Consider the following 21,998-nt stretch of genomic DNA (forward strand, 5'->3'; position numbering starts at 1 on the left):
TCAGAGACAATCCCAGTCAATTGCCATTAAAGTGAAATTAAAATGAACACTGTGGTTCTGTAGGTAAAGTTAACAGGCAAGCAGATAAAGAGATGTTGTTGGTATTTTGTAGTCTGCCAAGAACTTAAGACTACCAAGAAATTAATAAATAGGAGCAAATAAGAGAATAAAGAAAAGAGGCTGCATTGAACATCAGTCTCATGCAAAAGCTTTTAGTACTAGAAGTATGACTTATTTGTGACTGTGTGTCATGAAATCATTTTCTGAGGGCAGGAGGAGGATAAAATAAACATGCTATTTTGTACAAAAGCTTGGATTCTATTTAAAAAGTCTTGTCACCAGAAATGAGGAGGAGTGTCTGAGTAAAAGCAACCATAAAAACGGCCATTATCTTCTGAGAAAAAAAAAAAAAAAAAAAGAAATTGAGATATGGGGCACAACGTATTTGATCAGCAGTATGATCATATGTTCCTGTCATTTTGATCAAGAATAACAAGAATAGACCACTAAGCTCCAAATTTGCATAGCATTTTAGTGCACAGCTTTCCACTGCATTGGTAAAAAGATACACTGAGTTAAGAACTGGCTGCATTTAGAGATAGTCAAAATGGAAATTTCTGTTCTGCAGAAAATCCTGACCCTTCAGAATTTGATTACGCTCCATATCAGAAAGAATTCCATTACTTCCAAATTTCCTATTAAACAAATGCCTTGAAGAAAACAGATTCAGAAATCTAAAACAAGAGTATTCTGATAATGATAAGTCAATTAATTTTTATATGATTGATTGGCTTTAGTTTGATGTAGTAAGAAGCTTTATATGAATTGTATCTAAATGTTATTGAAGCCACTTCAGATGACACTTCATGTCAATGTAGTAATATAGTTATTATTATATAATGTAAACATAGACAGGACAAAATATAGAGCTGGCATTACTAAACCAGATGACTCTTACAAAACTGAAGTAATTGTTTCTGACAGATCTCCGTGGCTGCTTGCACCACATCTGCTACAAAACCTTAAAATACAGACTATCCTCAATTCACTGGTAAAACATATAAACCCAAAACAATTTCCTTCCCCTTCTGCAAAACTGTTCCACTGAAAAATGTGATCAGTTTGGCCTCACCAGCAGGAGTGTGAGTTTTAGAACTGACAACAGTGGAGTTAAGATTTTTCCAACAGACTTCAGAAGGACTACTCATGTACCTGAATACATGCAAACAACAACATCTGTATCGAGCTGGAACCTTAACAACAAAACTTCAAGGAAACTGGCATTGTCTCAGCCTCACTTGACAGTACAGAGAGCAAGATACTCAAACATACTGCAAAGACATTCAAAAGAAGCAAAAACAGTTTCCAGCCACATTCATCTTCCTTGAATTTACATCATTTGAAATAACAGTAAAAAATAGATTCTTTCAAAATAAGTATGACCGGTCCACCAATTTTAAAGCATCTTCAACAAAACGGAAGTGACACATTTATTTTTACCATACATTTAAAAAAATTGTACTGTTATTACAAGTGGTGCATACCTAAAATCTGCATGATTATAAAAAACATATTAATTTCTGACACCAAGGAGAGATTGTTCTCAACAGTGAATGTAATAAAACTGAACTACCCAGTCATGTTAACAAAAGAGAGTCCACCAAACGTGGGCAGATATGCCTTAGGCACCATCTATTACGTGCACATCTGCCCACAGGGCTGAATGCTATCATCTAGTGTTATCAAGAGGCTAAATGTATTTCTCAGGAAAAAAGTACAAACACTCCCAACAAATCATGGTGCTAAATATGTTTCCCTGTCAGCAAGGCATTGCCTTTTACTAAGGTTATGCCCAAGAGATAACTTTTTTTTTTATTGTCTGAATCGAAGGGAAAAAGTAGGCTCTCCTTTCCTGACTAACCCCTTCAGCATGTGCTTCACTACAGATTTGAAAAAGCTGTGTGGTACCTATTTGTCACGAAATAGGCAGGGGTTTCACTGCCCACGTCTGGGCTTCTTTGCCCATCTACACTGCCCTCCACTTTTCTGCTGGAACTTTGGAGGCTAAAATTCTTTTAGATGGCCACCGGCCTGGATATAAGCATGGAGCTAAAGATCCTTACAGCATTTTGGGCCAGCGTAGACTGAAGTGGCATCCCCACTTCTGCATATCATAAAAGAATAAGTCATCCCTATCTACCTCCAAGACTACAACCGCAAAGTAAAAGGCATCTTACTTAAATAAATAAATAAATAAATAGAGAAGCATATTTAAGAAAGAGCTGGATATAACATGTCAAGTACAGAACATTCAGCAGAAATGACTTCAAATGACACTGAAATTTTCAGAACGATCACTTAGAAGCTGCTTTGTTTTCCTTAATTGAGGATTTATTTTTGGTACGTAGACTTGGTAATTTTGCTATCAGTAGGTGGAATGTACTCTCTAATCTCAACTTTATGCAATCGTTAGCCAGAGCTTTGCAACTACCTTTAAACAGAACACTGTATTTCATATTGCAGCATAACCTTGCTTAGTCTCTAAAATAAATTTACAAAGGGAGTGGAATACTCTGGGAATTGCTAATACAATAAGGAGAGGTTTGGTTTTTTTTTTGTATCCTGATGTCATTATCCAAAACCAACTTAAATTTGTTACTTTAAGTAGCCTGGGACACCAAATGGAAGTGGAGCACTACTTCCCAGGTACAGAAATACAGTAGGAGACCACATTGAAAAGCCCCATTATAAAGCAGACTGTCCAAGTAGCCAGCGCATACAAGAAAAGCATTGTCAGCCCTTTTATGGCTGGTCCATGAGAGACTCACTCATGCTCAGAGAGCAAATACATAGTAAAAATGGACAATGAGCACAGACACCTCAAGTACCAATGCTTCCACTCATTCACTGAAGTGTTATTCTAAGGACCAAATGTCCATGTTGATAGATGCGTTGTACCTTTATGACAATAAAGCAACTCCACTGAAGGTCTCTAATCTCCATTTGGTACTAGTGAATATTGTTAGTGAACTTGCTGCATTTTTAAATGTACCAATATCGATTAAATACCTAGCTCTACGAACACAAATTTTAGCATGTGTTTACTAATTATCCCTGCATCAGCAAAAGCGAATTAGGCATTTAACAGTGATGAGAGTTAATGGCCTGACATAATGTACAAAACTTTCACTTGAAGAGTGGACAATCCATAGTCACAGTACAACACAAAATTAGAGTAAGTGCAAGGGCAATTCCAGACCAGTTAAGGTTCCATAAACATGCATCATTTGTTGGCTCCTGCTGGTTTTTATCAAGACAGAATGAAATAATTAAGCACATGATTCTGTACCCATTTCCCCCCCCCCCCTTTAACTTACTCATTTTTATTTATTTATTTATTTTAAAGGAGTCTCCCTGGAGGTCTCCCAAGGTCTGAATCTGTCTCTGCATTTAATCACTTTTGGTGTCTTTCCTTCTTCTTTGCAGCAATTTTGCCTGAGCACTCCTGGGACTGGTGTTGCATTACAAATTCATCAATGATTTGCTGCTTACTCTACATTATCCCGCAAGTGCTGAGGCAAACACTTCTTTGCCAGGATCAAATGATGTTCTATATTCGCCTGCAGTTTAAAATCTTGTTAATGTTGACACTTCTGATGAAAACTCTGCAGTGAAGCCAGAAGGAGTGAAACCTGAAGGCTTTGGTGACTGCCACATAAATGGGTACCCAGCACATAAAGTTTTTCCATGCCCTCTATATAGCCACGGGGACATCACCAACTTAGACAGCAGTTTTCCCAGAAACAATCAGAAACAGAACAGAACCTAATATCTGTGGGTAACGTTGCTGATTGACGATAGGGTGACTATTTGCAACCCAATATTGCTAAATCAATGTGCTTGAGAAAGAACTTTGTTCTAAAGTCAATTAACTTTAATTGAAAGTCTCCAAATTACTTCATTGAACTTTGGATCGAGCTCAATAAGAACTAATTAGGTCTCTACTCCAAAGCCTAGTTGTTGGAATTATCAATGGATTTTTGTTTGTTTGCTTTTGATATCGGATGAGGGGTTCTTTTTTTGAATGATGAAAAGTGACTGACATTGATTTAAAAGTTGCAAATACAGATGCAACAAGTAAAAAAATTAACGTCGGGTAATAAGACTAGTAGAAAAATTTTACACACTCTGCAAATGTCCACTTCATAGAGATGAGAAAAATACAAGCTACAGATACTGACAACTGCAATTAATCCAAAGCCTTACCCAGCCTTACATATGTTTAACATGCCTATGCTAAAATTCTGTTTTTGCCAGCAAGATCTAGGACTGGAGTTGGACCTTCCAGAAGTCACCTCATTCTTATTTTCTAGAACTTCTGACACAGAAAATCATGCATCTTAAATACGTACTATAATAGAGGAGATAATTGAAGAAAGTTGGTGATACAAATTCCTTATGTAGGAGTAAAATCACAGTAAATGGCTGAGTGGCCTTGGCACTTCCTGAAATTTATTTATTCTGGCAGCAGATCACCACCTGCAAGTCAGATTAAGAAATGTTCAAAATCTGTTAATCCTGAATTACATTAAAGTGAATTATATGTCATTTTTTTTCCTGATGATTTTCCTCGTATTTTTTCTTCCTTAAAAATTGTTCCAAGTAGACTATGATTTTTCTTTTCCTTTGGACTTTCTCCATTACTCTGAATAAATTGCCAAATTATCTCTGCATATAATTCTTGGCCAGTAGATTTTTTTTTTTTTTTTTTAAATGAAGTCTTCCTGGAAATTGCAGGAAATATTTAAAGTTCAAAGTATAATAAATGCAACAGACTCAAATTGTATTTATAGCATACAAGACAGAAAATAGATAATATCATTCTTCCTGTGAATTGGTAGGACAAAAAAACTGGCTTAACTTGGACCAGAGACTTAAAAAATGCTTAAAATCTGTCTTCAGACACTAGGACCCAATTCTTTCTGACATTAAAAAATATCTAGTCATATTCTGACAGAACTTAGTTTGCACCCTTGCTGTTGAGCTCTGAGAAGCAAGTTATAAATGAAGGGGATAGCCCATCTTTGTGGTGTAGCAGGGAGGGGAATGAGAGGAAAGACATGACTCACACACTCGGCGCATACAAAGGAAGAGAGAGAAAAGATCTCCTTGACAGGAAATAAATGACCCTGAAATACAGTGGGATTGTTCCCCTCTTCTCTACCTCCTGGTTCCTTTGCCCACTAGAAGAATAAGCAATTCTCATGTTTGAGCTCAGGTGAATTCTAGCACCATGGTTTCCTATGCGTTGTGTCTACCTGCCTCTTTGAAAGAAGATGTGCACTGAAACTGTTCCATGCCTACTCTGAATCACAGGTCACAGAATGGCTTGGGTTGGAATGGACCTCAAAGATCATGAAGCTCCAACCCCCTGCCACATGCAGGACTGCCAACCTCCACATTTAATATTAGACCAGGCTGCCCAGGGCCCCATCCAATCTGGCCTTGAACACCTCCAGGGACAGGGCACCTACAACCTCTCTGGGCACCCTGTTCCAGCATCCCACCACTCTCTCTGTAAAGAACTAGGTCACCATCTTAAAGCAGATGAAATATAAAGGCATGATGGGATGCATCTGGCCATCTCCACGGTTTAAGCACTAGCTTCTGGCAAAGTGCTTAGATAGATCCATGATGGGTGTAGGGCACACTCATCCTTTACTCTCTGTGTGGATATAAACAAATGTCAAAGTGATTGGGTCTGAAGCATTGGTGTACAGTGCTGGCTTGTAGTTAACAGCCTCTTGCAGGTCTGTGTGTTAACTGCAGGGCTATGGTGTACCCTGAACCAATGTAAGATTAGGAAGCAGTGACACCGTTGAGCTAAAGCCAATGAAAACATGGGTGAATAGCCTATCTGAAAATCAGCCTCTTAATGTCTTACAGTTACACTGAATAATAGTTATTCAGATTTCTAATTACTATAAGAGTGCAGGTTAATAAAAATAAAAAATAGAAGAGCTTACATGCATTAAGTACCTGTGTGCCAGCCCAAACTTAATGGCTCAGTTATGACATGTAAGTATCTTAGCAACATATGTTAAAAATAACAACAACAGAACTGGCATTAATTTATGGCCAGTCAATCAGAATGATCCATAATATGGGAGTTTTTAACAAGCTGCTGTCCAACAGTTTTGACATGTTTTAAAACAAGCCCTGGAGAGGCTTAGACTTCTTCTAAGCTTAATGACTCTCCAAAGAGGAGGCGGCATAAAGATTTAGCAGATCGGCAGACATGAATGCACAGACCTTTGCAGCCAGACTGGAAATGACAAGCAATTTTTTAAACAGAGAAGCTTTATTTTTATATTATTGTATGCCGATTAAGTGAAGTCAGAGCATTGATTAAGCAATCTAAACTGAGAATATTCTATCCAAATTGGAGAGCATTCAGACATGCTGCTGGTTTCAAGGCTTTGAAATACAACTTCTTGTTTGATGCTTGAAGATACCTATCCTAGAGCCTCAGACAGTAATTGATGTCAAGCTGACACTGTAGTTCACAGATTTCAGTTGCACAGGCCAGGCCACATACACAACTCGTGTGTAAAAAATGCTTTGTCTGAAATGCTATCAACTGGGAAAAAGGATTAATAAAGCTGTCAACAAAAAACTTCTCCATACAAACACAGTATTGGTTAAGCATACCAACAGCTCCAGTACAGTCTGAGCACCCATTACCCCCCCCTTCATCCTACCAGATGAAGTCACTTCTACACAAACCTCAGACTAAGCCTTTCACACACATCGCTAGGTTTATGCACAGATAAAATTCTAAGCTAATTTAATGGAAGTCACTGTATTTATACAGAAGTAAATGAGATCTATGTGTCTAGAAATAATTAAAAACGTTTCTGATATTTTTTTTTTTCCTTAGCAGAGCAGAATTTTCCAGGGGAGCTCTGAATACAAATTTTTGGCCCTCACAGATATTGAAGTTTGAGTGATTCATATTCTCATTCCCCTGAGTAGCTACATTATTAGACTGTATTTTCCTCAATTCATCAGAGATGAGGTTATGTCCATAGCCATAAAGCTGAGATAGTGGCAGGTCACAGGAGATTAAGTCCAGATAGGAAAACAGGCCCCTGACTAGAACAGGAGCCAGAAGAATCTCAGTAGGCATTATGGAGCATTTTGGAATTAAAAAGAATGCAATTTCATGGTTAAATATTTGGGTTTAGATGGCATTTTTTGTTTCTTATTAAAATAAATCTGTGAAAAGAACATCTTTCACTACAAATCCTCTAATGCACCAATAGAAAGCTGCTGCAATGAAAAATTTTCACCTTATTCAGGTCATTTTGGATGGACTGCTGAGTAAATAGCTACGCCATGTTATTTGTACCGCAGCTCTTTCTCCCCAGAAAAGAAAAGTCAACGTATGCATAAGCTGAAAATATGCATTATTTGTAAGAAGTAAACACTGAGAAAAATAATACAGTTCTTCAACTAATGACCTGTATATTTCACATTTTTGAAAATTAAACCAGGTAGGTTTGTATCTCCGGATTTTTAATCAATACCCATCACCCTAACAGGCTATTAACAGAGAGTATGCACCTGATGTGGTTGAATTGTTTTCCTGAAAAGCTCCATGGCACGAGTACATGCCTCACTGAGCAGACACTGTGAGCGAGACTGCACCTCAAATGCTGTGTTGAGTTTGGCCCCTCCCTCAAAGGATTGTGCACAAAGAAGAATAATAAGCTAGCAAAGGGACTGGAAAATAATACTAATGAGGGAACTGAGGTTGTTTAGTTAGGAGAAGGATGAAGGAAGGCCTTATTGCTCCCTACAACATGAAAAGAAGTTGCAACAAGAAGGGCACTGCTCTCTTTTTCTCAGGTGATAAGTGATAGGAGACAAGGTAACAGTCACAAACTGTGCCATAGGAGGTTTAGATTGGATATTAGGCTGAAATTCTGTACAGAGAGGGTGGTCAAGCATTGGCATGGACTGCTCAGGGAGGTGGTGAAGCCCCCATTCCAGGAGGGATGTGTGGATGCAGCACTAGGGACAGGTTTTAGTGATGTGTTGAAGCTGGAAAGATTATCATGGTGAAAACAGGAAAAGAAACAAACAGGAAAAGAATGCTCACCTGTATCTAAAGACCTCGATTTGGAAGAAAGACTCCACAAAGGAGAGATCTCCAGAAAGAGATCTTCCCCCCATGGCAGTCAGCCCTTAAATGGGGTCTAGGAGGTCACACAGCTGAATTGCCTTCACCTGTGCTCCCACAGCTGACTCAGTCCTTTGCTCAGGTGAACAATCAGTGTTCAGGCTGTGACTCAACAGTTCCCATACAGTGATGGGACTCAGAATGTCAGGCTGTTGGTTGAACTTGGTGATCTTGAAAGTCTTTCAATCTAGACAATTCTTTGACTTCCAGTGGTAATTTTTTTTTTTTTTTTTTTTCCCCTGTGGAGATGAATTACTGAGTGCTACAGCAGAACCAGTATTTGACAATTATGTAGATACTTCTGGCCTAAATCTTGAAGAAAAGTTCTTCAAAACCCTTAATTACAACAATTAAGTGAGCACTTCTATGAGAAGTTTTTATGGTAAATATTGTATGAAAATCTTTTTACAATGTTCTTGGTAGTTTTGCTGCCAGAGAGGTAAGCAATAGCATTGTTCAAACACAACACTCCTCAATGAAAACAAAGTTCTATTTCCTTTTCTTTTCTATGACCCAGGATCCTACTTTCCTGAGAAGCTGACAATGTGGTAAGCATTGAATCACATACAGATTCTTCACTAATCTCTCCTGATCCTTACTGACACACACAGGAGTGACAGTCCAGATACTTTGTATTGGTCAAACTTTCATTCACTGAGATGCTGAGGAAGTAAATGGATACATTTATGCAAGGAAGAGATTTAGTGGCTTTTATTATTATTATTATGACAGCAAAAAATGACACTATTCCAAACAGCTGGGCCCATTATACTTTTGATTTTTTTTTTTTTTCATTAACTCATGACTTTAAATGTATTTCATAATTTATTTGTAATGGAAAAAAGAATGTATAAATAGAAACCACAGGAGAGTCATAATTCAGGTCACAGTTGTGAAGCTCACCAGCTAATCTGAAAATGCAAATGTGCTGAAATTTCTTAATATCTTCTCAAAATTGTGTAATATTACTTATGATCCCATGCTCAATTTAGTAAAAGGAAGCTTTTTATGCGACAAAAAATATTTTCAGCATTGTCATCGACTTCCTTGTTTGCTTTATACCTATAGCTCAAAATTTGTAAATTAACAGCCAAATCAGGTTTTTACCCATCTGCTGTCTTTTCACAGTAACTGATTAATAGATAATATATGCTCCTTTACAGGAGTGGCTAAATAATGTAATGTATCGTCAATGGAGTACATTCCATGCTTTCTCCTTCTACCAACTACTTTGTCATACTGTGACAGATTATTAAAGTAAGTGAAACAGTAGGAAAATAAATGAAATTTTGTCTCTTTTCATTCCCAGAACTATGCTGAAATTTCCTACTCCTGTTAATGATTGCAGTGGACAAAACCGGGAAAAAAGGTTCCTGCAATTGAGAGATTGAGAATACAAGGAGGCAGAGTTCAGGTGCTGGTCATGCCCTAAATGGGTGACTTTAGCTCATTTCCCACATTTTACAGTGACTGTAAAAAATGTTTGCTCTCTTTAGTCTTGGATGTGTTTTAACTGTTTCAACTGCAAGCTTTCTGGGGCAGAGTCTGCTGCTGATTATGTTTTTCCAGTATTCATGAAACTCAGCAATGACATATCTTGAGGCTTAACAAAACTCCAGGTAATAAATAGTTACCTTATTAATGTCTATACCTAAAGGGATAATTCAATGAAAACAGTGAGGCACTCTTCAGTGATGCCCAGTGCCAATTCATGAGGCCTCAGGCACAAACTGGAACACAGCAGGAGACCACCCACTGACTTCTGTGCTGTGTGTGTGACAGAGCACTGGCACAAGCTGTGGAGTTTTGAAGATCTCCTTGGAGATCTTCAAAAGCCAACTGGATATAAGCCTGGGCAACCTGCTCTGGGTGTTCCTGCTGGAGCAGGGGTTGGGCCAGATGAGCTGCAGAGGACTCTTCTCACTCCATCCATGATTTGATTTTCTGATCTTTTTCCATATAACAATTAAGTTCTGCTAAAGACCGCTTTCCTGAGCACTCAGTACTCTAATTGTACATTTGGAAATCACCAGAATGCTAGAAGAAAACCCAATAATATAATGTAAAACCTGAGTCAAGTGGTTAAAAGGCTATTAGAGACATACTAAACACTTGGAAGACTCTCTGCATCCATTGGTGGAACTGTTTTCCCATCAGTCTCTTTCAAAATATTCTGTTCTTCTTATGATACTGCATGTGCACTTCTTTGACAGCTTTTGCATTTCAGCTGAAAAAGTCACCGCTGTGAGAAAATACTGCACGTGGGGAAGGTACTTGGAGGAATGTAGATCTTTTTTTCTCACACAAATAACCTTCATAGTTTTAATTATGATATTAGTAGGATTATTTATGCAAGAGAGAAGCAAGGTTGGCATATGAACTTAAGAACTGCGCTCACATTGTAAAAGGGCAATAAAAAAGACATTTAAGATTTCTCATTATGTCTATATTGTAATCGAGAAAAGAGACAGTAAATTGAACAAGTAGCTTTTAAAAGGGGCTGCCAGCAGCTAGCAGGACCTTATGCGAAGAGATCCCACACATAACCTCATTGAATAACTGTTTCGAAAGAAGGTACTGGAAATAAGTAGAGTCCGTACAGAATGCCAAACGTACTTTCCACAAGCTAAAAACATCTGAGAGGTCAGGAAGTACGAAGATAAGGTTTGATCTACCGAGAACCCAACTGAGTTAGATCTCACAAAGGATATGAAAACAAATATTAAAAGGCTCTCGGTCAGTTAAATAAAAAAGACAAGGAAAAATGCTGTGCCGCTATGGAGGAAAGATGGAGCAGACGCTAAACACAAGATAAGGAAAGGCTCTGAATAAGTATTTCTCCATACTTTTTCAATAAAAATAATTAAGTTGGATTTAAAGACAAAAACAAGGTGAATAGATATGGGTATGTAAATAGAAATCACCACAGCTAACAAAGAAACGTAATTTGAAAAGTAAAATGCACCAAGCTTGCAGTGTGGTTAAACTTCTGCCCAGAAAGGCTGTGGATGCCCCATCCCTGAAAATGTTCAAGGCCAGGTTGGATGGGGCCCTGGGCAGCCTGTTCTAGTATTAAATGAGGAGGTTGGCAGCCCTGCCTGCAGCAGGGGGCCTGGAGCTTCATGATCCTTGAGGTCCCTTTCAACACAAGCCATTCTGTGATTCTATGATCATTCTCCATGAGTTCTAAAAAATTCTGACACAGGTAGTGCTGATCCAGTGGCATATATCTTTAATGGCATCATCACATTGGGAGTGAAACTGAAAAACAGTAAATATAGTTTCTTTACATTAAAAGAGAAATTGCAAGAAAAATAAGAGAAGGCAGCAGACAGAACACGACAACTTATTACATTTGACCTCAGCAGTATGCAAGGCTTAAAACATATTTTCAGAGAATCATAGAATGGCTTGCAGGGAACCTTAACAGTCCTCCAGATTCATCTCCTTTGTAGTGGGCAGGGCTGTCATCCAGTAGATCTGACACAGTTAGACACTACTAAAGAATCTAAAGAGTAAGGAAGAGACTTACTCAGTGATTATAAAACAGCTAAAAGAGAAGAAATAACAAGTAAGTACTATTAAAAAAGGGATACATCAAACAAAATACATGAAGGTCTGGCAGTGAGGATCTTCAGGATTCATCCTGGGACTCCTCTGCTGTCCTTTTACAGATGTCAATCTTTGAGATCCAGGAGCTCTTCTACCTAGGTACTCTTGTACTTTCAGTGCAGGAGAGTAGTGACACTACACAAATAAAACAACTTGAAGAAGACAGCCATAGAAATGGGGCAATCAATCAGGAGAGCTGTGTGCAGAAAGTTCAATTGCAAGTGAGGAGATGACCAGGCAGAACTAAATGAGGATGATTAAATGGGTAACATGATGCTCTTGTGACAAAGGCAAGTGGGACTTTTAGGCATGAGGAGGGAGACTTCCAATAGAACCTAGGAGATATTACTGATAATGTCCGAACTGTGGTCATACCCCACCTGGCATCCTACACACATTCAAGAAAGATGATCTCAGATGGAGAACAATGCAGAGGAGAGCTTCTAAAATGAGTGACTGAATGGTGATACTCCATCCAAAGATGCTAACAGAGCCAAGTTTCTTAGTCTATAGTTGTCCAGCGATAAAAATGCAAAGGAAGTAATTACTGCCCAGAAATGGTTTGAGGAGGATAAATACAGCTGGGAAAAGTGCAATTCAATATAAAGAGTAGAGATAGCATGGGGAAGAAAAATAGCACTATACAAGCCATAAATTCATTTAGGCCGTAAAGAAGGTGCCTGGCAATATGGCTGTGAGTTTCTCCAACAGTCTTCAAGCTTGAAGAGTTAGAGCAAAACTACAGCCTTCAATCTGGAGCTTGATATTTAGTTGGAAATACCACATGTTATGACAATGACACCCTTTATAACTGTCTAGATGCATTGTCTGTATCCACAAGTCACAGAATGTCCCTTAGCTCTTCCAAAGATAATGTCATGGCAATATGTTTACTGCCTTGAGGTGCTGCTGGTGTCATTTTGACATATCTAACAACATTTACTATATTCCATTTTCACGTACCGTCTTCATTAAGAAATCCATGTAAAACTAATTACACAGATAAAGGCTTTTGCAATAATACAGCCTAGTTGTAAGTGAAAATAAGTAAATAGAAGAACGCTGGGCCCAAGACTATTTGAGTAGCTAGAGCTCACACAAATTTAATCAACAGGAGTTTTAATGAAGAATAATTAAGCCTTTTGTGAAATAATCCAGGGCAAATTGTGGAATTATTTTAAATTTTTTATTAGATGCTTTAACAGTTCCTCAGATGGCATTTCAGTGCTCTAAAGCAGAGAAAATTAAAAGTAGTATGTTGCCATACTTCTAGCTCTTATGGAGAAATGCAGCCATTCTGAAGACAGGGAATATTTGGTACTTGGTAAGAACAGAGAGAATCTAGCTCAAAAAATTCCTGTTTGTTGATGATGATTTTGCTATATTATTCACTTTGTCATGGCACAGTCAATCAACAGAGGAAGCGCAGCGGAAATAACAAAGCCTTTTCTCTGTTTGCTGATAACAATTTTAGCACATTTAAGGAGAAATCTGAAGAACCATAATAATTTCAGCACCTCAGAAAATGTGTTGAGGACAGAGAAAAGGACAGAGAAGACATAATTGCTTGCAAAAAATAGAACAAAGCCTAGGAAAACGTATCTAAAAAGGGGATGAGAACACTTAACCCTTAAAAAGTTGTCTGTTTTTTTAACCAAGTGTTTAAAAGAACCTTCCCAGCATATAGTACCTATTTTAACCCATTAAATGTATATCTATTTTAACACAAATTAGCAGATTTGTACTGGGGATTAATCTAATCAGTGTTCTGTATCCAAAACAATAGGTTCCAGTGATTAGGCCGGGCAACAGCATTTTACTAAACAGAATTCCTTTGTACCCATCCTCACATTAACAAGGACACAGCTATCTCCTAATTAGTGCATCTCCAACTTTAACCTTTTGTCTTGACTGCAGACTCTTAGATTAGTGGTGCTATTCTGCCTCCTCAAAACTTCTTTCAGAAATTGACGATTTCCATGGTAACAGCTGCCACTTTCATTCTACAAGCATCAGGAAAATGTGATTTCATTCATATCACTGGGCTAGGTTGGGTGTGGATCTTTGGCTTTTGTCAATTCCCTTTTCAGACATAACTGTTTATTCCCAAGGAAGAGGAAACAGGTGTAAGCACGGTTTAGGACACAGTTGTTGGCCGATATGTGAAGCAAGATTGGTAACAGTCTGAAAGAGAGCTATAAAGGTGACTCACCTGGAAAGCTGACAGTTTTGCAGCTGCACGGGGGAAGGACAAGCACATTCAACAGCAGCCACCAGACTTACACCTGTGTTTTCTGGCTTGTTTGATTGGTTGGTTATTTTTTTCTTTTCTTTTTTTTCTTTTTTTTTTTTTTTCTTTCCTTTTTGCTTATTTCTTTGGTGGCTTCACAAACAGTAACAAGACAGCAGCTTCATATCCCCACAAGGATAGCTGAGAAACACTTAATGTAAATCAAAGCTCCTCATTCAAAGAACGTTGAACTTAAGCCAAAAAGAACATCAGTTCATTGCTGAAAAGCTGACACAGCTTTAATGCTCAGTACCTTCATTTGCAACACTCACACAAGCCTATAACCAAAACCTTGATCTCAACTGAAGTCAGTTCCCAAAGTAGCATCAACTTCAGTGGGACCAGCAAACATTCACAACAAAGGCACTTTGTCAGTTTTGCCAGTCTTGTGAGTTTTTTTTTCTGGAAGTCTATCAAATTGGATGCGTTTTCCTGAAAACCCATCTGCTCCATATGAACTCACTCAGACATATTTACATTCTTTGAAACTAAAAATTTCCAAGTCAACCTGTCAGGATGAGAAAGAATCAAGTGAGAATCACATCTATCTTTCCAGCAGCCCACAAAAATAATGGAGTTTTCTCTTAACCACAAATGATGTGGTTAAAGATTATGTCAGAAATAGAGTTGCAGTTTTCCAAAGTTAGTATTACATGCTCTAATCCTTCTATTGATCTTTAGAATACACTTTTATTTTTATATGTTTTTTTTGTTTGTTTGTTTTGTTTTTGCACTTATGTAGAGAACTGGCAAACAGAAAAGAAACTGGAAAACTAAATGCAACTTCAGCAGCTTTTTCTTAGTTCTTTATTGACTCTTTCAGCTCTAGCCCAGGTTATTGTTTTCCTTTCCTTATCTGCACTTAATTGCAGGTGTATCAATGCCTGTTAACAAGGCATTTGGAAAACTTAAACTCAGTTTGATTTGGGACTACTGTCTTAAGCTGAAACTACTGTTTGAGGATGGAAAAGTGAATAACAAATGTTTGAACTGATATAAACACTTTCTCTGTTCATCACATGGGATAGTTGTATCTGAGTGTTTACTGTGCTTTTACATCTTCAGATTTTGTCACCATCATATGGGATCAAAGTGACATCAATAGTAAAAAAATATGGCTTCTCTCACTGTAGCTAAAAAGGAAAATGCCACTAGTTAGAAAAAAATAGCAGGCTGTAAACACATGATGAACACTAAGCTGGCATATTTATATGAATGTCACAGAACTTAGATGTCCTTCTGGCACAAAACCTAATTCTGTAACTGGATCATAGCCCATTAAGGGCCAAATTAAAACTCCCAGCTCTGGGCTTGGAGAAGACTGGATTTGAGTTCAGCTCAGCATTCTCAGTTCAGGTTTATTTTCACTTCAGCCCACAAAATAATGGTGATTAACTGAGAACTGTATACCTAGGAAAGATTGCAAAGGCCTGCCAAGTTCCTGATAATAGGCCATGGAAAATATGAGCACACAAATCTGCTGGCAGGAAGAGACACCTTTATCCAGGCTCAACTTGCAGGGGTTCCTAAAGCGGTTCTCAAAAATGGAACACCTTCCAGAAGGAAAGGATGAGGGAATTAATTGAACTGTACCTGTGAGCATACTGAATACCCCTCAGATTTGATGCAAAGAAACACCAAAAAATTACATCAGAATAATAAAAAAGATGTGGGTGGCAGGAAGGAGTGCCTGTATGGCTGGCAACATCACAGCAACAAAAGCCTTTTTTAGGAAAACTGCGCTGTAGACATTTGTCATAGCAATAGCAGTGGTCTGATTCCAAAGCTCAGTTCTCAGATTCTGATGCCAAAGCTCAGTTTTGCTATCATACTACAAGCACCAGAATTGTTAAGGTGTTATTACTTTGATACCCTACAGTATTAGCGTGCAACTTGTTTGGTGCCTTCCTGTGCAGTCAGGCCCAATTTTCAACTAGGAGAGGAGAGTGATTCTACCTTCAGTCTCCTGGAGCCTGCAGAAACACAGAATGCAAGCAATGATTATCCTCTGCTTTCCTCAAGGGCTATTTTTTCTCTCCAGTAAAATGCTAGACCAGAGCAGAGTCCCTGCACCTGTAGGGTTTATAAGGATCTACGAATCCGTAGAAAGTTGAAGTGTTGTGCCAAGGTGGAAAATTTTTATACAGCAGAAGGATGGAGATATGAGGATTGTCATTACTGTAGTCTTTTGGTGTTGGTATCTCTAAGATGGTTGATTCAAATGGCAAACTGTTTATGTCTCCAACTGTAGGCAAACGGTGCATCACAGGCTCTTCCTACCCCATGTCAGGAACACAAACAGAACCAACATCTCTGCCTTACTGTCTGAGTTTTGAGCTTTTCTGTGTGCTTTTGCTAGATATTAATGGAACTTGGCCCACACCAATTGGTGAGATAATTGCTGACAGAGCAGATGGTAAGATAGGCCTGAACAAAATGTTTGGCACTTTTTTATCATGTAAGGGAAATATAGAAGAGAAAGGATGTCCTTCCCATTTCCTGAGAGCTGCAACAAAAATTAAAGCTAGCTTTTATGATCATGGAGTCTGAGGAACAATTACTGAGCTCCAGTCGATGCATACCTTACACGTATCTCTGGTTCCTTCCTCTATTGCTCAGCCTGTCTCCTGGGCACATTACATGCTGGAGGCTCACATACTGCCAGTTCAACCTGCTCCACACACAGCATTCAGAGAAAAGTGAAGCAAGTGAGCAAAATACCAGAAGCAAGAGAAAACTCATAAGGTAATCATGATAAAGATGTAAATTTGTTTTTATATTTTATGCACTTATCTTGGAGGGATGCTAATGCATAACGTCCTCTGTAGGAAACCATTGCTCAGTACTCACTTTCCAGTGGTGGCCACCATAAATATTCAAACAGACCCATAAATAACATGGCTCTATAAAAAGAAACAGCAGCAACTGAGGTCTGTGTGAGGATTAGACCTGAAAACGTGACACTACAGAAGAAATGCATCATAGGAGCTCTTCAGGCAGAAGGCTTCATATTTGGAGAAGGAGGAAGATTTGGTCAGTTGGCATTCCATCATTCATTTTACTTAGTTGCTAGCCGGGACTTTCAAAGTAGGCACTTTATACCCCTTGTTTCACATAGGTCTCACTAGCTAACTCTTGGTGTTTAATACACCAAAGATGTTTGCAGCCCTTATTCCAAGGCTCTTTCTCTGGTTTGAATACTGATGGCAATGGAACAAATATCACAATAGCTACACAGAAAGGCCAGTGCACAAAAGTACTATACGTGACATACGGAAGAAGTTTGAACCCTTTCAGACTACTTAAATTTTCATGGGAAAACTGTGAATATCAAACATAAGGAAAAAAAAACATGAAATGGGAGCAAGAAGCCTATATGCTAAGATGTTAATCTGTATTGTTAGAGAGGAAAGTAAATTGCAATGTTTGCTATGCTAAGGATTTTCATAAGCTGTGTTTATTTTGGGTTTCCTTTCAAAAATAATGTTTTAATGAATATGCTGCATGCTGAGTCTGTGGCACTGGTGTTGTGTCCCTCACCATGGTACCTGGGCACTCAAGCAAATGATTAACCAGCAGAGCAAACGGAAGAGCAGCAGAGAGCCACCAGGCACTCTGACAAATGGGCCTGTGAGTATATCTCTATCTGGACCTTTATTCCTTTAGGCTTTCCACCGTGCTTTCTTTTACTTATTCTCTTATGATAAGCAGCTTTATTTTTCTAACCAGTTCTAAGGGATGCAGAACTATCAGACTAGCTTAGGAGGAAGAGTGGGACCAACAAAACAAACATTTTCATCAGAAAAGACATTGCTTAAGGACATAGTAAGGAAAAAATAATTTTCATTTGCACAAACTAAGTACGTTTGTCAAAGCCAGCTATTCCTACCACACCATCAGGCAGGTCACTTTAAAATGACTTTTCAAAAGAAGGAAAATAGATACTTTCCCCACAGTGGGCAAAAAGGACTTTTCAGGAGTCTGATGCAGACCATGCATGAATACTGCTCTTAGCCTTATCTAATAATAATGAAAAGAACATAAAAAAAACATACGGCTGTGAGCCTTCTGAAGAAGATTGAGATTGAATCAGCCCCTTCCCGTGTGTTAATGACAACTCTGATGGCAGTTTTTGATTAATGTGTGCGCATAGGACTACTTCTGACTTGGGATGGTGAAGCAGAGATCTGTGGGGCTGTGGACGAAATTGCACCATCTATCCCTTGCTTTTTTGTTTTCAGCACAAACTTTGAAGGAACACAGTAAGGGTGAGGGCACTGCATGCAGGCAACTTTAGAAAGGTGAGCTCCTTTCCATACTTGAGAACTATATGGCTGCGTTACAGGCCTCACTGAAGACATATTCTGTCAGCAGTCAGGACAATAATATTGCAGAGAATGATTGAATTACTATCATGTGGAGTTCTTCCTCTTTAGATTCTTCAGGCTCATGAAGTTCTCCTTCTCATTTTAGTTTTTCCTTTAAGAGAGAAATAAGTTTAGGTGGTGGTGCCACATTAATAGCAATGAAGACCCATGTGCTGCCTTTCCAATGCAGATAAAATATGCTGTGCTACCACTGCGCCTCAGCAGCAGCTTTGAAGGAAATAAGGAGCAATGTATCACCCACTCGCATTTGGCTGTGAAACTCTGGTTTAAAGTTCACTCAAAGCATCAGTTCAGTATTCTCTGTTACCTCCCTTGTATCTAAACTATATCCATCTTTGTCATCTCTAAAGATTTAAGTTTTCTGCATATTTATCACCTTTATGATTGAAGCTAATGGCAGATAAGTTTGTTTAGATTTTGTAAATAACTTGAAGATCTTGTCTCAGCTAGGATGATGAATCGAGGATGTCAGCTGGGCAAACAGTTTAAATTTGAATGAACTCAGTCGAAACTGATTACACAAAAACTGCTAGGAATCTTTCAAGTTCAGAACACTCCACATACTCTAGCAGTAAATATTCCATCCTTTTTTGCTATCCAACTCTCCAAGAATAAAACTGGAAGAACAAGCACCAATGGCAGCTTCTCAGATATTAAACCAACTTTGAATGCTATAAATAGGCGTGAGAAGCCATTTTTCTATTGCAGCAGGGAACATAGCCTTCTAACTGTTTATCCCTCAGCTGGCTAAATTTCTGCATAACAACATTTCTGTTAATCACCCTGAACCTGAGAGTTTTCTAAAAAAACATACAAACACCTAGACCTGACTGCTATACATAGCTATTATATGGCACAGCTATCTATTTGAAGTACCTGTTTTTTGTTATCTCATGTTCACTTTTAAATAAATAAAATATTACTCAGGAAAAAAAAACAACATAAAATACCTTTTTTTTTTTTCCCCTCTCCTTGGCAATGTGTAGTCGGGAAGAGTCAGAAATTACAGCATGAGTGTTGAAAATTACAGGTTAAGGATGGAAACATCTAGAGGCTGTCGGATCAGCCTCCTGCTCAGACTTGTACCACCTTAGAACAAGTGACTCACAATAAAAAGGAAATAAAGTGAAAAAATAAAAATAAAAATGAAGACTTCCCTTCTTCCCATCCTGCACCAGAAGAAAAAAAAACCACAAAACGAACAACCACAAGATAGGAAGACTTTTCTCCTGAAACAGATAGTTCTTCTGTGTTGTTCATCAGTAAACACAGCCAATTTGGAAAACGCCTACAGCTGCTCCTTTTGGTTGACCTAATTCCCCATCTGACTCAAAGCAGGTAGCATTTAGCACAGTGTGTAGCAAACTCCAGGTCAGTTGCCAGCACTGCTCTGCCATACTGCAGGCCAGGAATGCTGCATGCCTTACTCCAGTGAGAGAGGAAAAGCCCCGTATCTTTCATGAGCAGTCCCCTCAAGATTAATTAAGGAAGGGAGCCAACAGTTGCTGGAGAGTGCCATCAACCTCTTGGCCAGGAAAGCAGGCCTCTAGGGAAGGGACTGGACTGCACAGCAAGGAAGAACAGGGTGGTGGAATCTTACAGGATCTGAGTGAAACTCAGATGACTCATCAGAAAATAAAGCGTTCCTATTTTGGCAAAAGGCTGAAGTAGCAGCCCTGGGTTGTTCTGCAGCACAGCAGTAAATGACCTGGAGAGCTTGGGACAAACTCTTGTGCGCAGTGATGTTCCTAACAGTAGGGACCATTTCATGTCTCAGTAAGCAAGCAGGCTAACATGATAATTAACATATTAGCAACACCTTTTCTTGCAAGTGGAACTTCTGCTTGAAATGTCAACCCTTTTAGACGACTATTTTGTAAATGAAGATGAAGAAACAATTTCTTATCCCTCAAGGTAACAAGAAGTCTCACACAGGACTGGCAAAGGTGCATCTTTTTACTTTTTTTACATCATCGAAGACACTGCATCCAGACCATGGCCTGTCCCATGACTTCCACACAGCAAGGCTCCTTACACATCTGCAGCCTGCCATTCAAAGCCTGGTCCTTAGTGTGGGCATGGCACCCTCTCTACCACTTCATAAGCTGATCTGAAAAAGGCCTCACACATACCACAAAGTCACACAAAAAAATCACTATCATCTTCCATTTTTTCAATCCCAGCCACCAATCCGTGTGGCTCCCCACTATAAGAATTCCTTTGGTCACACCTGTTATGCAACAACCCAAGAGAAAACTCTTCAGCAACCGCCACCAAGTAATTGTGTTAATTATGCTGAAAATAGTTATCAGCTGTAAGAGAATGTCCCAGAGCTTGTCATTTTAGGTCAGGAACTAATCACTCCCACCACAGACTGCTTTAAAGAGAGGTTGGTACACAAATATGGATTTCCTCAAACTGCAGATATCCTTCTCTCCGAGGTTTTTGCTCAAGACCATTGCTAATTTCTATTATCTCTCCAGAGAACATATATGTAGGTTCACAAGAAAATCTAGAGCACTGGAAATGGAATAGGAAAAGAAAAAAAATGGAGATTGGACTTGGAACTTGTAGGTTTCAAAACAGAGGGGATTATGATATTCACTTAGTCCCTCCCCTGTCAGATGGATGTTGCCAACCCACAGAAAATAGTGACAAGTTCTATATATGTTATCTTTCCCTTGCCTCAGGCACATGCTCTAAGGAAGCTGCATTCTAAACAATGAATAAACAAACAATCAACATGTTAATCTTTTACACGTTTTGACACACAAAACACAGACAAATCACCTTGTCATTTCCTTACCTATCACGACACTTACAAAATAAATTCTGGTTCAGGAAGAACAGAAGATAGTATTTCCCTTAATTAGCTTTCTGAAGCTCATAGTATGTTTTTAGAATATGATTTACCTCTTTTATTTATCATCCTGCCTTATTTCAGATAGGTACTGTCTGACTGACCTCTACATACCCTTGCACTTGCTCTGTGATATCCCCAGAATGTCAATGCTCCAAATCTTCATCTTTCATTTCTCATATGTTTCTTATTGGTCACTTCTGGTACCAGTGGCAGCTAAGTGGAAGTTTATCCTCCGATAATCTGTACTGCTTTAATGGCTCCTAGCATCCTGAGGATAATTTCCAAGTGTTATGGTGACACCAGCTGAGATCTTGGCAACAGAAAAGTATTTCGTATGCTTAATTCTTAACTTAGTCATTTGTTGTTGGTTTTTTTTTTTTTCCTGCCTCCCAGACCTTCCATTAGCCTGCTTATTTCTGTGGATTAACTCTTTTTGTTACTGCTATAGTCTTTGCTATCACTTCTCACTATCCTTCTGACAATATAGCCTTTGGAAAATCTGAGAGCATTCTCACCACACATTCAAAATCTCTTAATAAATTTCTCTAAATCTCCAAGTCACATTTTTCCAAAAGCTTATTAAAAATCCCCTCTAAAAGG

General features: G+C 38.6%; 1 protein-coding gene across 1 annotated transcript in view; it reads left to right on the top strand.

Annotated features, from left to right (window-relative positions):
* Window positions 1–21,998, top strand: part of RMP24 (ribonuclease MRP subunit p24) — a gene marked incomplete at its 5' end in the record, with an annotated part of 100,635 nt that overhangs the window by 70,642 nt on the left and 7,995 nt on the right. The window contains one exon of the mRNA XM_079533894.1: window positions 16,507–16,563. Coding sequence (XP_079390020.1) covers window positions 16,507–16,563 — 57 coding nt within the window. The remainder of the gene's footprint in view (window positions 1–16,506; window positions 16,564–21,998) is intronic.

Source organism: Tetrao urogallus (genome assembly GCF_951394365.1).
Source record: "Tetrao urogallus genome assembly, chromosome: 3".
NCBI lineage: Eukaryota > Metazoa > Chordata > Aves > Galliformes > Phasianidae > Tetrao > Tetrao urogallus.